At 36.3% G+C, this 13437-nt stretch overlaps 1 protein-coding gene across 3 annotated transcripts in view; it reads right to left on the bottom strand.

Annotated features, from left to right (window-relative positions):
• Window positions 1-2959: 2959 nt before the first annotated feature.
• The window catches only part of FAM204A (family with sequence similarity 204 member A), a 53526-nt gene continuing 43048 nt past the window's right edge, over window positions 2960-13437 (bottom strand). For all 3 annotated transcript variants that reach the window (XM_070482425.1, XM_014849250.3, XM_070482430.1), the window contains 2 exons: window positions 4228-4334; window positions 2960-3937 (listed from right to left, as the gene is read on the bottom strand). In XM_070482425.1, coding sequence (XP_070338526.1) covers window positions 3886-3937; window positions 4228-4334 — 159 coding nt within the window. In that variant the 3' untranslated portion in view covers window positions 2960-3885. The remainder of the gene's footprint in view (window positions 3938-4227; window positions 4335-13437) is intronic.

Here is a 13437-nt window from a genome sequence, read left to right as displayed (position 1 = left end):
TTTTTCTTTTAAGGTGAGCAGTGTGGAGGGAGGAAAAAATAATAAAGACTAAAGAATGCAGTTCTGTTAATTTTATCAAAATCTATAGAGCGTCCCAACCTCAAAAATGGAAAATGGGTCTTATTGTCTTAGTATGCAACAGAAGTCAAAAATAGATATATATTGATAAAATAATCTTTTCATAGTTCACTGAAATTTACTCTAACATATATTCCACTTTCCAGCAAAAAGTCTCTAATTTAAATCTGAAAACCTAGAAAGATGTTCTTATTACTTCATAAAAAAATTTAATTCTTTGAAATGTATTGCCATGTGTTTATAATGCCTTAGACTTTTCAAAGTACTCTCAGATCTGTTACCATGTTAAAAGTCACTGATGCCACAAATACCAATCTACATTGGTTTTGGAAAAAGATTTTTGTGTATTTTGTCCAAATATTACTATTTGTTTCATGAAAGTCCGGGCTAAGACTTTAGTAGAGTGTAAATTTTAAGCCAATGAATAAACAGTTGGCTTGACAAAATATTAAACTGACATGCAAAGCATTTGTTGCTCTGCCAGATACTAAAAATAAAAGCAACTTCTGCCAACATGGAAAAACTTGAATTGCTACAGTTGGCTCTGAATTTGACTAGTAGGTTTCACTAAGTTAATTTTCCAAAATGAGGTCTGACATAACATTACCTTGTTTTCCCAAACCTTATCTCTTAAAAAAACACACACAATTGGCAACTTATTTAAATATCAACCCCATACAATATTTTTTATAGTTTAGCAGCACACCCATTTCCAAAAGGTGATATCTTCACATAACAAATGAAAACTTGGACATTTTGAAAATTAACTTTCATATTTTAAGAACTAAATTCAAGCTTATCAGAGTAAAGAATAAGCTAGTTATTATAAATATTTAAAAGATAACATTTTAGACAAAAGGCATTAGGGAAATCAGTATATTTTAACTTGAGATTCTAAGTTATTACTCAAAGTTCAGATAACATTTTAGTCCTGTCCCTGGCCCGCCCCTCCCTGGGCTGTCTCTCAAAAAAATGTGCATTTAAAATATGGAGTTTGAGATTTATGATCAGTTGCAGAAACCTGTTTAACTACTGATTTACAGTTTTGGTCAAGGTATTTAACTGTCATCAGAACTAATTATAACAAACCTGAGATTATATATTCTAACTCTCCTTTTGGTGAAAAAAATAGAATGTTCTGCTGAAAATCAGAAACATCCCGAGGGCTCCCAAACAAGAATGTACCACCAACTGTACGTCTCAGAACCAGGGCTATAAAGCTCAAAATTACTGTTCTCTAGTAAGCTGTTGTAGCCTGAAGTACTTAAACAGTAAATCATAGTTACATTAATGCCATACCAATGGCCTGAAACATATTAATCTCAGTTAACAATAACTGACGTTTACATTAATTTAACTCAGGCATTCTGGTGGTAGTAAATGCACATGTTAAAGCTTTAGGAACTAAAGTTATTACTGATGGAAAAAAAAATCTTTATTTTGCTGTGACCAGATGGAAAGGACAAATGACTATACTTTTCGGGCAACACAGGTATTCTAGGAATAATGTTCCCATTTTATTGCTTTAATGAGTAAAATGTCTAACTCAAACTGAAGTTGATAAAATAAAACCGGTCCCAAATGACATGCCAGCAGGGCTAACCCAAGACCACCAGACCCTGCCTCTCCCCCACATCCTTCCCTCCCACCCCTTCTTCTGTTGTACCATAATGTTTTGGAGCTTCTCAAAACCCAGGCCCCCAAACACTGGAGACTGATGAGATGTGGCTTCCCTTACCAAATGAGTCCCCCGCTAGGTGTGGTCCCACCATAATGCCTTCTACTCAGTCAGGACACTCTCATCTACATGAGACCCCTGAGCGGGCAGTCGCCGGCACTGGCACAGGCTGAAAAAGGGCTCTAACAGCTGGACTTCGGGTCAGAGGCTCCCGAATCAGACTCTAAGAGGCTGCTGCGGCAGCCCTCAGCATGAGCAGAGTGGTGAAATGTGCCTGCAGGGGTCCCTAAATGCTCTAAGGGCACATGGGCAAAGAACAATGAGGCAGAGGCTGCAGGGAAAGGCCTGTCTTGGGGACCGATGGGCAAGAATGTCTATACTACCTGCCTGTTCAAAGATAACATTTGTAATGCTTCAGACAAAACCACCAAACTGTGTAGTGGATACTCCCTGACGATGGACTTTTTAGAGGAAAGGTTCCTATACTATAAGTCTGTATTCAGCTATTAGGAATCTGAAATGAGATGCTACAGGTAAGCAGTATATGATTTTATCTGCAAAACCCAATAGGGGATATTAAATCATAAAATATAAGATATTCCAATATTTGGTCTGGAAACCTTTTCATGATGAATTCTACAAGTACACACACTATCTCCTAAAATCTTGCTTTCTCTATACTGGCTTTTCTCATCTAAGTGGAAGCAAGATATGATTTTTGATCTCAAATAGCAACTAGTTACTCAATTATTCCAGAACAAACAATAAATATGCCACCATAAATTAGTAAAATTTTGTTACTAAGTCTAAAAATAATAAGATAATTATAATCATGCCCAATTTCCTATGTCCCTGAATTAATATTATCAAGCCAGAAAAAGGTTCTATCAGACAGCTAGAAAACCTCCGCTGAAGGCGGAGGAAGGGAGCGAACTGATGAAAATCATGATAAGCAGTTCTGACCTCCATTGAGCATCAAGTAGGGAGGCACCAAAATGCCAACGGCCTACCAAAAAAGTCAGATCATCTAGCTGTGGTCTTACCAGCTTCTTATATGATTTCTCAGAGCCCCTTCTAGTAAGGTCTATGAAACACACATCTAATGAAAACTACTTCCCATGGCACCAATACTCTTTATCCTCAGTAATTCATTCCATCTTTTAAGAAGTAATGGAGAAGAGGAGTAAAAACAAACAAACCGTGTTCTCAGAAAGTTCAAAGTTATATTGTCTGGAGTTACAACCAGCTAATACAACCACACCATGTCTTCTTCTAAGAGCCATCTCATAATTTAAAGAATGATACAGCTGAGAGAGAGAGTTAAAAACATATTTCCAGGCAGAGTTGAATTTAAATCATCCTCCAAATACTACATTCTGTCCTTTTTTATTGTAATATTTTATCTGCAGGTACACAAAAATTAATCAATTGTTTTTATTATATGACTGTGAAACATTAACTCTACTGCCTCCAATAAAGAACCAATAATTACTTCCATAACGTTAAGATAAAGTCATTTGTAAGGACAATGTCAATTGAGACTTTCTTGCACTTATGATTAATCCATTATAAACAAATGCCAATCTTAAAAGCACAATTCCAACAACCAGAGGCACTCACAACTAGAATATATAACTATGTACTGGGGGGCTTTGGGGAGAAGGAGGAAAAAAAAAGACAAGAAAAGATTGGCAACAGATGTTAGCTCGGGTGCCAATCTTTAAAAAAAAAAACACAATTCCAGAATAAGTGCAGTTACACTGAGCACAGATAAGAAAGTACACGGAGCTCACTGGCTATGCTACACCAAATGGATAAAAGTAAAATTGATCTTCTACTGAAGGTCTATATAAATAAATAAAATCCCATCCTTTTTTCCCTGTATGTATGCTTACATTTCTCGCACTAATAACAGAATGCTCCACTTGATTTACTTCAATAGGATGAGCTCTTAAGAAAGAGACTGAAAAGATATGATAATCAACTCGCAAATTTTATGCTTATTTTTTCTACTTCTATCAATTTCCTGACACAGTGAACATAAACAGGAAAATCTTTTCAGTAAATTGAGCAATTGAAGACTCAAGGGAAAACTCAAAGACTCAAATGTCTTGAAGAACTCTGGCAAGTTACATATATCCCATGTTGCTTTTGGTTTCCCATCTCTTCTTTGCTTCAAACCTAAAATGAAGAACACAAAAATCTCAATTTATTTCTAAATACTTTACTAAAGTAACATGTTTACTAAGTGCCAAAGTAAAATAAACTTAAAAATTTTTCACATACTCCATTGATTATGAAATAAACATCAAATAGGATGAAGAAATGCTCCATATTTACAATCTGATAAACATTCAGCAAAGATATAAAGAATAAAATGAGTAACAATTACACAAACCTGGATCCACAAAATGTATCACAGGATTTCCGTGAAAAGTTAGTAGAATTACTACTAAAAATCTTAAACTTACCCCCATGCAAGTTTCTTCTTTTTTCGAGCAACCTGTGAATTTTCAGCATCCTTTTTGGCTTTTACAAAGTTGTGGCAGGCAACTGCTTTGGCAATTTTTACACCAAGCTAAGAATTACAAAAGAGAAAAAGAAAAAAAAAGAAAATAAATATTCCAGCGAACACAAGAATTACAGTAATATAATACTTGAGAACACGTGGGTAAGAAAGCCATGTCTACAAATTAGACATTCTTATGCTCAGGTCCCCTGGAACAACCAAAGTATAACGAATGCAGAGATGTGGCCCATATTTCCCTTCCTTCCCACAGCCCCTTTTCCTAGTACCAACCTCCTGGATGGAAATCCTTCCCAAACTGAGGCCCCTCGAGGGTCCACAGGGTTGTGATGAAGATCTTCAAGCCATTTCAGCATTTCAGTAGGCGAACAGGAATTTAACCCTGATAAGGCTGCGCAGACTGACAGAGACATCAAGTTTCTTTGCTTTGGGCTAGAATTACAGCAACTCAGTATGGTCACACCAGCTATCTCCTGCTGATCAGAAGCTCTGATTGGCAGTCATAGATGTGATTAATAAAACATGGGCAAGCTAATTACTACTTCATAAACACACTTTGAATCATGGGCAACAGCTTTAATTCACTGACAGAAAAAAGAATCTAAGGGGTGCTAAGAGGTGAAGAGGCTGGGCGCGAGGAGCACGGTACCTATGGTTCCCTCTACTGGTCCCTCTGCTCACACCCCTCCTTACAGCCATCTGCCCGAGTCCCATAAGGTCCAATCAAAACAAGGCTTCCTTCCTCACCCCCACCAAGTCTTCTCTAACTCCCCTAACACCTCTAACAGCCTTTGTTTCCGTATTTCTCCAGTCCTTCAGCTTCTCTGCCACAAGCTATAGTTACCATGCTCTGCTCCACCCAGCTCTCTTGCTGCACTGCTGTTCCTCAGCGAGTGTCTCCAAGACAGGTATGGTGATCTCCTTTTTGTGGGCTCTGATGTTAAAAATGCCCACCTATATGGATGGCTCAAAAGTATCTCTTAAGAACCCAAGTTAAAAACAAAGGGTAAAAATCACTTTCTGGTGTTTCTTAACTTTTCTACCCCTGTACTCAACATAATACATATTAGTGGAGAGCAGATGTGTGGAAGAGAAGAAAAGACCTGGAAGCCATGCTCTAGTCAACGTATTAAAGCCCAGGTTTTAGGGATCTGCTTGTCAACAGGGAGGCACAATGGGCGGCTAGGAGCTCATGTGTAAGGAGGGAGGCAGATTTAGGGACAGAGGCTTGGCATGCCTGACATTCCTTTCAGTTTACCTTGGAGAACAGTTTCCTTTGGGATGAAATACACAATGAGGCACTGAATGGGGTTTATAAATGAGAGCAAAAGAAGGTGTGATTTTTCAGTCCAGGAACTTTATCTACAAATAATGGAAGCAACCTGACAATTAAACGAAGGTGCTGAGTTAGTCCACCCCAACAGGAAAGCCACGGAAGAAAGGAAGAACAGTCGTGACTGGAGAGTCACCTTGAAAAAGCAGAGCAACCTCAGTCTTCTCAAAACTCAAACCAGTATTACCAGCACTACTGTCATCATCATCTTTTTGCACAAGGACAACATTCATTCAACAAATATTATGAGGGCACAGGTACATTATTTTGCCAGGCACTAGAGATACAGCACTGAACAAAACAGGCTTATTTTCACACTGGGGGGGTAGGGAGAAGCCGGGCTGATTACATGGGACTGCTTCCATACTGGTCTTGCTCTCTCGGTTCTCTTTTCATTTCCAGTTCTTTATCAGAGAAAAGGCTAAGAGAATCAAAGGGCTACCGCATCATCCTCTAAGGAGAAAAAGAAACTCTGGAGGGGTGGTGGCATAATTCATCATTAAGACGGATTTCCTACCCACTGAAAAACTATCCATTTGTCATAAATGTAAAAATCAGGTTAGCATCTGTCAGGTTAGGCTAGTCAAACTGCAGTATCAACAAATCCCCAGATCTCACTGGCCAAACTTTCATTTCTTTACTTAAAGTCAGCTGTGGATTGGCAGGGCTCTCCTCCATCTTGGGGCGCCAGCATCTCAACATGTGGCTTTCACGCTCGCTATGGCAGAGGAAGAGAGAGCTGGAGGGTCTCACACTGGCTCTTAAATGCTTTAGTCCAGAAGCGACACACGTCATTCCTGCTCACAGACCTCTGGTCAGAATTACTCACACAGTTCCACCTCAACGCGAGGCGGCTGGGAATACGGGGTCCAGTGGGCTACAAGGGGAGCAGTCAATCCACCTCATGAACTGTCTACTGTCATAAAACGCAGCTTGCCACCTGTGTTTAAGATGCATGCTAGGTCTCCCCACATCCATGTAAAATATTTAGTCTCCTCCCTGTCCCCCACCTCCAAAAGGTAAAACACAGAACTCGGTATTTTTCTATTTAACTATATTCCTACGTATTATATATGAAATGCAAATACAAATTTGAAATATGATCTGGTTCTGCCAAGTCCACCCCCTAGAGAAGTCCCACTCAGCTCGTGTATCTTATATTTAAATTGAGCCTATACTTTGAGTAGGAAACAAAAATGACTCGTACCATATTTGGTTAATGGTAATTATATATACCATTAACCACGTGATAAAATTATTTTCTATAACTGTTGTAAATTAAGATGTTGCTTACATTTTTAGCTTGTTGAAATTTCCCAGTACGGATTTTCTGGATTTGGGATAGACAAACCAAAAAGCACCTCAGTGTGTCTGGACACACGGGCATTTAATTTAAATTCGACTCTTCATCTCAACATGGTCACGTACTCTGAGAACGTGAAGCTTTTAGTTTTCTAGCAATGTTAAGGTCAAATCCAGCACAATCAGCATCACAGTAAAGATTTGGAGCACACGGTCCATGAGACATAGTATAAACTTGTTAAAAATTCTTCAAATACGAAACGTGTTTACAGGAGAGGACTCCATCATTTTGTGGACTACATAAATATAATAAACGATAGGCAACACTTTCACAGACCCATTTGTATAAAAGGTACATCTCCTAACAGTGTTTTGCCTTGGGTTAGGTTAAGTGGAATGTTCTTCAGCTGATAAACATTAAACAAGCCTGGTCCACGTATTTTACAGAATGAATCTTTTAGCTTGGAATGATGATGAAAACTCATATCAATTTTGTGTCCTTCACACGCTTAAAATGAACGTGTTTCATTTATTTCTGTAAAGAAAGAAAAACGAATGGAAATATTTGGAAATATGAAAGGATAATAAGATCTCCTATGGAAGAGACAGTTGAGAAGAAACGCATTTTCCCAGGCAAGATGACTAACCCGAGTTTCAGAAGATAAAAGAATATCGTGCAATGTCTCAGTATTACAAACAAATAATATAGGCCGACAAGAATCCCCCTTTTGCTTCTGTAAAAAGAAAAATGCCTCTTCATGCCCAATGTAAACATCACAAAAAGCTTAGTCAATGGTTTTCATATTAAAAAACTGTTTCAGGTCATCAGATAACTATAGCAACACAATGTGGGAAGAAATCTTTTTAAATGAATAAAAATATATACAGAATTTCTTGTATGTGTAGCCAAAGTATCAGCATTTTCCATATAGAACATCCAATATTTTGCTGCATTTTAATTAAGGTGTCTAAACATTATCACAAAGAACTGCAAATTGGTCAGAGCAAGCAGTAAGGAAAATTAAGCTCTAAAGGCTTTTTATCACCATATTTCAGGAACCAAGGGTGTAAAATGTTCTAATTTGGGATATATTAAAAGCCATAAAAGGTCTTTCAAAAAGATTAATGGTACTTTGCTTGGATTTAAGATAAGGGCTTTAGCTGGTTGGAAAAGCTGGGCCCTGGCTGGACCCTTGAGGCATTCATCTTTACAGCCACTTGGAAGATTTGTAAAAGCGTCTGCATAACCTCAAGCAAATGCACGGCGACATTTTTTTAATTCCTTTCAATTTTACAGGTTTAGCATGTGTAAATCATATTGGGTTGTAAAATAGATATAATGGCACATCTTGTAACATAGTAGAGATTTTTAAAAGACAAACTTTCAAAATAAAGTTAGTTTTTCTTGCTAAACCTTGCCATTCTCAAGTTTGCTGATAATCATTTGAAGCATCTGATTCAAACAGCTTAATCTACCATAACTGTAAACTTCTGATCCATTTCATAAAATATTTTACTCATCTCAAAATTACTAGCTTGCAGCAGATTTATGAAGTTTTCCTCCCTTTTGAACACTTTCAAGGCACTTATTTAAAAATACCAATTATCATACTTTAACTTTGTATGGGATAATAGGTCTCTATGAAAAATATTTATGCTATTCTCTTTTGTTCTTTAATTAAATGAAAACAGATGTTTTCTGAAGTAAAGCGGAACCATTACGGGAGTACTTAAAGTGTTAAGGTCTTTAATTTTTATATCAGTTTGGTCGACAATTCCTGATTGTCTTTACTCAAGCTCAACATTAATGTCAAGCAAGTTACCTAGGAGACGAAAGAGATCAAAGAGACAAAAACCCCTCCAATGTCTGATTAATCAAGCCTGCAAACAGCTTATTTCTTTTAGCCTGCATGCAAGTATGAAAATGAGATTCTGGGAGCCGAACATTGTGCAGATTTGTTCATTCTTATCAGAACAAAGCCAGCGGCAGCTTATTTCATGGATCATTGGCACTGTCATCAGTGCTACACAGAACGGGTGACAGCTCCTCATTTTGAGGCTTGAACAAAATTAGCAAAAAGTCGGCACAAATTAGCCTCTCATCTTTTTGGTAATATGACATTATTCATTTACTTTTTATCCAATTTTTAATTTTTTCCTTGTCAGCTATCCCTTTCTAGTGTCTCTTGCATGACATCATAAAATGCCTTCTTAAAAACAAGCAAAGAAACAGCCAAAGTTGAAATAACACGCAAAGTTCAAAAAGCAAATAAGAAAAAGGACTTCCAATGACTGGTAATGCTTTATTGTCTTATAACTTTCAAAACTTTGCACTAATATCAATAAACAGCTCAGAACACCATGCACTTAAGAGGTTTTATGAAGTGAGTAGTAAATTTCAATAAAGAATATGTGTTTCACTCAAATCACAATTTAATATGGTCTGTGCTATAGTAAATTCAGGACGTCTACATTTAGATCGGTATCTCTCTCTCCACGATCATACCTGAGATGCTGAAGCTCTGATGACAGCAAATAAGCTGTGCCATATCCAGTCATTTAAACTCTGATTTTAAATTTTCTGTCATCTTACAATGCGCATGCACAGGTTTGCAGCTTTGTGCACTATATGTATATGAGTGTGTGTACAACGGTACAAACATCTGCTATTTATTTTTATACCTACAACTTCCTATCAGTTACAGCCAAATGGTTTTTACTTCAATGCATAACCCAACAAATCCTGTTTTTAAAACACATCATAAAGATATACTGATATACACATATCACATATATCATATATATATATATGATACATGTGATTCACCTTGTAATTTATAAAAAACAATTTGTATTTGGTCCATGACATATGAGAAAATATACTTTGATTCATATACTCAACTTTGAGTTCATAATAAAATAGTTTATATAACATCTGTTTTAATGATGACTATTAAGGCTTCAAATTATAGGTAGATTATAGCATTCCAAAGGAGGGAGAAAAGATGTTATACTGTTGAAATTACTACTGGATATAGACATTTATATTCAAGCAACTTATTCCATTCATAAGGGAAGAAAAGCATTAAAAAATTAACCATAAGCTGTTAGATGCTTTACACAGTTCCCATAAGAAAGACAGTTTTTTTTTAAGAACTGTAGTACTGTTTTCAGCAATTTCTTTATCTCTGTTCTTCTAAGTAAGAAAGCTTATTAACAAGCTTTGAACTTAAAATCACATTTACAATAATGTGCCATCAACAGTTTTATAAGCTAATTAGAAAAAGATTAATTAATGACTGGCTGCTAATAAAATGGCAATCATGAAGAAAGAAACCAAGGGTGCTAAGCTTCAACTACCACCAATTAAGAGCTAATTACAAACAAATTATATATGTGTTTTGCTGTGGGCTTTAATTTACTAAAATGGTTTTAATTAAAAGAGAAAACATGCTGATTAATTGAACTGCAGAAAAAATCTACAGTATAAACTGTGCTTTGTCTGTCTCTTTAATTAGACTTGTAACATCTGAAATCTTTTTTTAAGGTTTGTTAAAAGCACAGATAAACATAATTAAAAGAGAGCATAAGGAACGCCATTCTAGGTGATCACCCAATCACAGCCCAGAGGTTAAAAGAAAACATCCTCAATGCAATGAGATCTAGGTAAGCACACCTAAAAACCCATCACTCAGTACCATTTTTATTTTTCTCATGTTAAAACGCTCCAATTTCAAGGCTGTACACAGTTTTTTATAGGAATATACAAACCTTTAAACTCAGTGTAAAGGAATTCAACTAGGTCTTCCCTTACCTGGATACGTACAGCTTATTTTCCCCACATTGTGCTAATTGTTCATCTATATGAAATAACTGAATTACCTCTAAGAACTGAAGAGAACAAGGCTTCAAAGAATTAAAATCCCCATTTAAAAGCCCCTCGCACTATGTGCAGACTATGAAATGATGCACAGAGGAACATTTAAATTAAAAAACCACTGAGAAATGACCAAAGGTAATGAGAGTGAATCAGTTCTAGATGACCCTTAACAGACACACATACCCCTCCCATGGCAGAGCACGCCCAGCTTCCCCGGGTGCCTGATCAAGCTGCTGGCTAGGAAGAGCCCACTCCGTGAGGACCCCACCCTCCCATGGCCTCTATGCTTGCCCTTTGCTAATAAGTGAAATCTACCACAAAGAAAATGGTCCAAAACTCTACTGTCTAAGAGGAAAGGGAAAAAAAAGATAAAGAAAAAGAGACAGAAGGTAGAGCAGTCAAATTTCAAAGAGGGACATACTATATATTTTGCCAGAGAGTTTGCAGGCATTAGATGACTTTGTATGAAAAACTGTGTTCTTCATACACACCCCTGGTACTAGCAACAAAAATAATCTCCTTTTTATAAAAATAAAATGTCGAAATGCAGATATTTAATTTAAAATTTTTAATATAAAATGAGTAATATTTAATCCATTTTTACTTTACCCAATCTTCAGTGGCTAGAAATCACAATAACTAAGAAAATACAAAGTATCTGCCATCCTTTGGAGGGTCACAGGTTCCAATGATAAATACCTAGTTGGAATATACATTCAGCTTCATATCTCAATAAATTGTTTTACCTTGGAACCATAACTGTTAAGGTATTTCTACCCAATGAAAGTGGTTATGAAAATGGGAAGAAAATAATTTTGCTCTCGATTACAGAATAAAGGATTTAGAACCACAAGATCTGCTTCACTGTAAAATGTCTCTCAATCCAGCTTTTGTGTGTGTGATGCAAATACCTTTCCTAAAATATTACAGCTTTGAAAATAGCACTGATGAGAAGTAACTTTAAACTTACAAGTTTGGCAGCATCTCTATTTCAAAAATGTAAACAAATGTTTCAATTTTGAACCCTAGATAGGATAATGCTCCAGGTACTTTGATAGGTAACTCTGTCAAAATTCTATTATTTGAGGAGGTTTTTTTTGGGGGGGGGGGGGGCAGGTAATTCAAGCTCTTATCCCATCAAGACAACATGGCATGTACATCGACATAAAACTAGTAACTGAAATGAAAAGCGTGAAGTGCAGCCAGAATCCTCTCAGGGAACCTGCAGCCTAACAATACAGTGTATGGGGAAACTGTGACTGCTGGAGCGAGTGCTGTGGCATCCAAAGCATTTCTGAGAAAGAACCATTTCTGAGATGTTAACAAAATGCAGAAAGGATCTCCTCAAACGTATATACACCCCTCTTCATGAGAATGCCTGCAGATTTTCTAGTAAATTGCTCTAAAAATAGAGCTCAAGCTACAAATTAATAATCGGCCCAAATTTAGAGAGCATTTAGCTTATTTAGCTAGAAAAGAATACAATTCAATCAATTCAAACGTTAGTTCTTAAAATAGGCCATTCCTACCTTTGTTATTTAAATATTAACAAACTATTAATATTTCAACATTATTAACCTACCTATGTTTTAGAATCCAAAAATTTAAGTAGTCTATTTAACAAATTTAACAAAATTAAAATTAAATCCTGTTTAATTCATACTGCCAATGCAGTATTTATTTACAGCTATAAAAAGCATACTATTAAAATAAGATATAATTTTTTCTCATTTATACTTGTGATACCTTGGTTAGGTTTCAAATAAATACTGTGCTCAACAGCTTAGCGCTGGAGTCACTGCCTTAGACCTCCATTCATAAGTTCAAGCAAAAGAGCTTTAAAATATGAAACATTTTGTATCATTATCCCAAATTTAAGGGTTTTAGTCTTAGCAAAGATGGCAGCAGATTATAACCAAAATATCTCAGATGTGAATATTAATACCTTGCAAATTATAAAAGAACAACATGCCTACTCTTTCTTGGTTATATAAAATGGTTATAATGTTATAACATGAAGCCTTGATGTTTTCAAGGAAAATAAGTTTAGTTGATGCTGCCAAAGCCCATCCTGTTGGAGTCAGTTACAGAAAAAGTAATCTATACACAGCACATACGCTATACAAAGCTCAAACACAATTCACCGACAACCTCTCTTCCCCACTCATTTCTGTCCTGGCACTGTACAGGTGTAACTGAAATCAGCCTGAGCAATATATCTAGTTAATGTAGGTGTGACTCATTCAGTGGTAGAAACTCACCATTTGCTGCCAAACCAAGCTGGTTTGCATGTACACCAGGCTAATATGAAGATGCTGAGAGAAAAATTCTCTTTCCAAAATATGAGATTCAACCTAAGCACTGCCTACTTAATCAAATCTAGGTTTTAGCACTTAATTTTAAAACAGTTGTTTCTACTGATTACTATAAATTGGTATGATCTGGATTGTAACAAAGATAACGTGTCAGAAAAGACTAGTGCCTAAGGATGATATTTTCAAGGATCACCATCAATGAATGGAATGTACTTCCAACTCAAGCCAGAGGTTAACAAGTCACAAATATGCTCAAATATTTGTGTGTGTGTGTGTGTGTATATGCATATATATATAGACATAATAGTTTTTACAAAACAACTT

This window comes from Equus asinus, chromosome 2, assembly GCF_041296235.1.
Source record: "Equus asinus isolate D_3611 breed Donkey chromosome 2, EquAss-T2T_v2, whole genome shotgun sequence".
Lineage (NCBI taxonomy): Eukaryota > Metazoa > Chordata > Mammalia > Perissodactyla > Equidae > Equus > Equus asinus.
The sequence above is the reverse complement of the archived record's forward strand: the minus strand, read 5'-3'. Positions and strand labels throughout refer to the sequence as shown.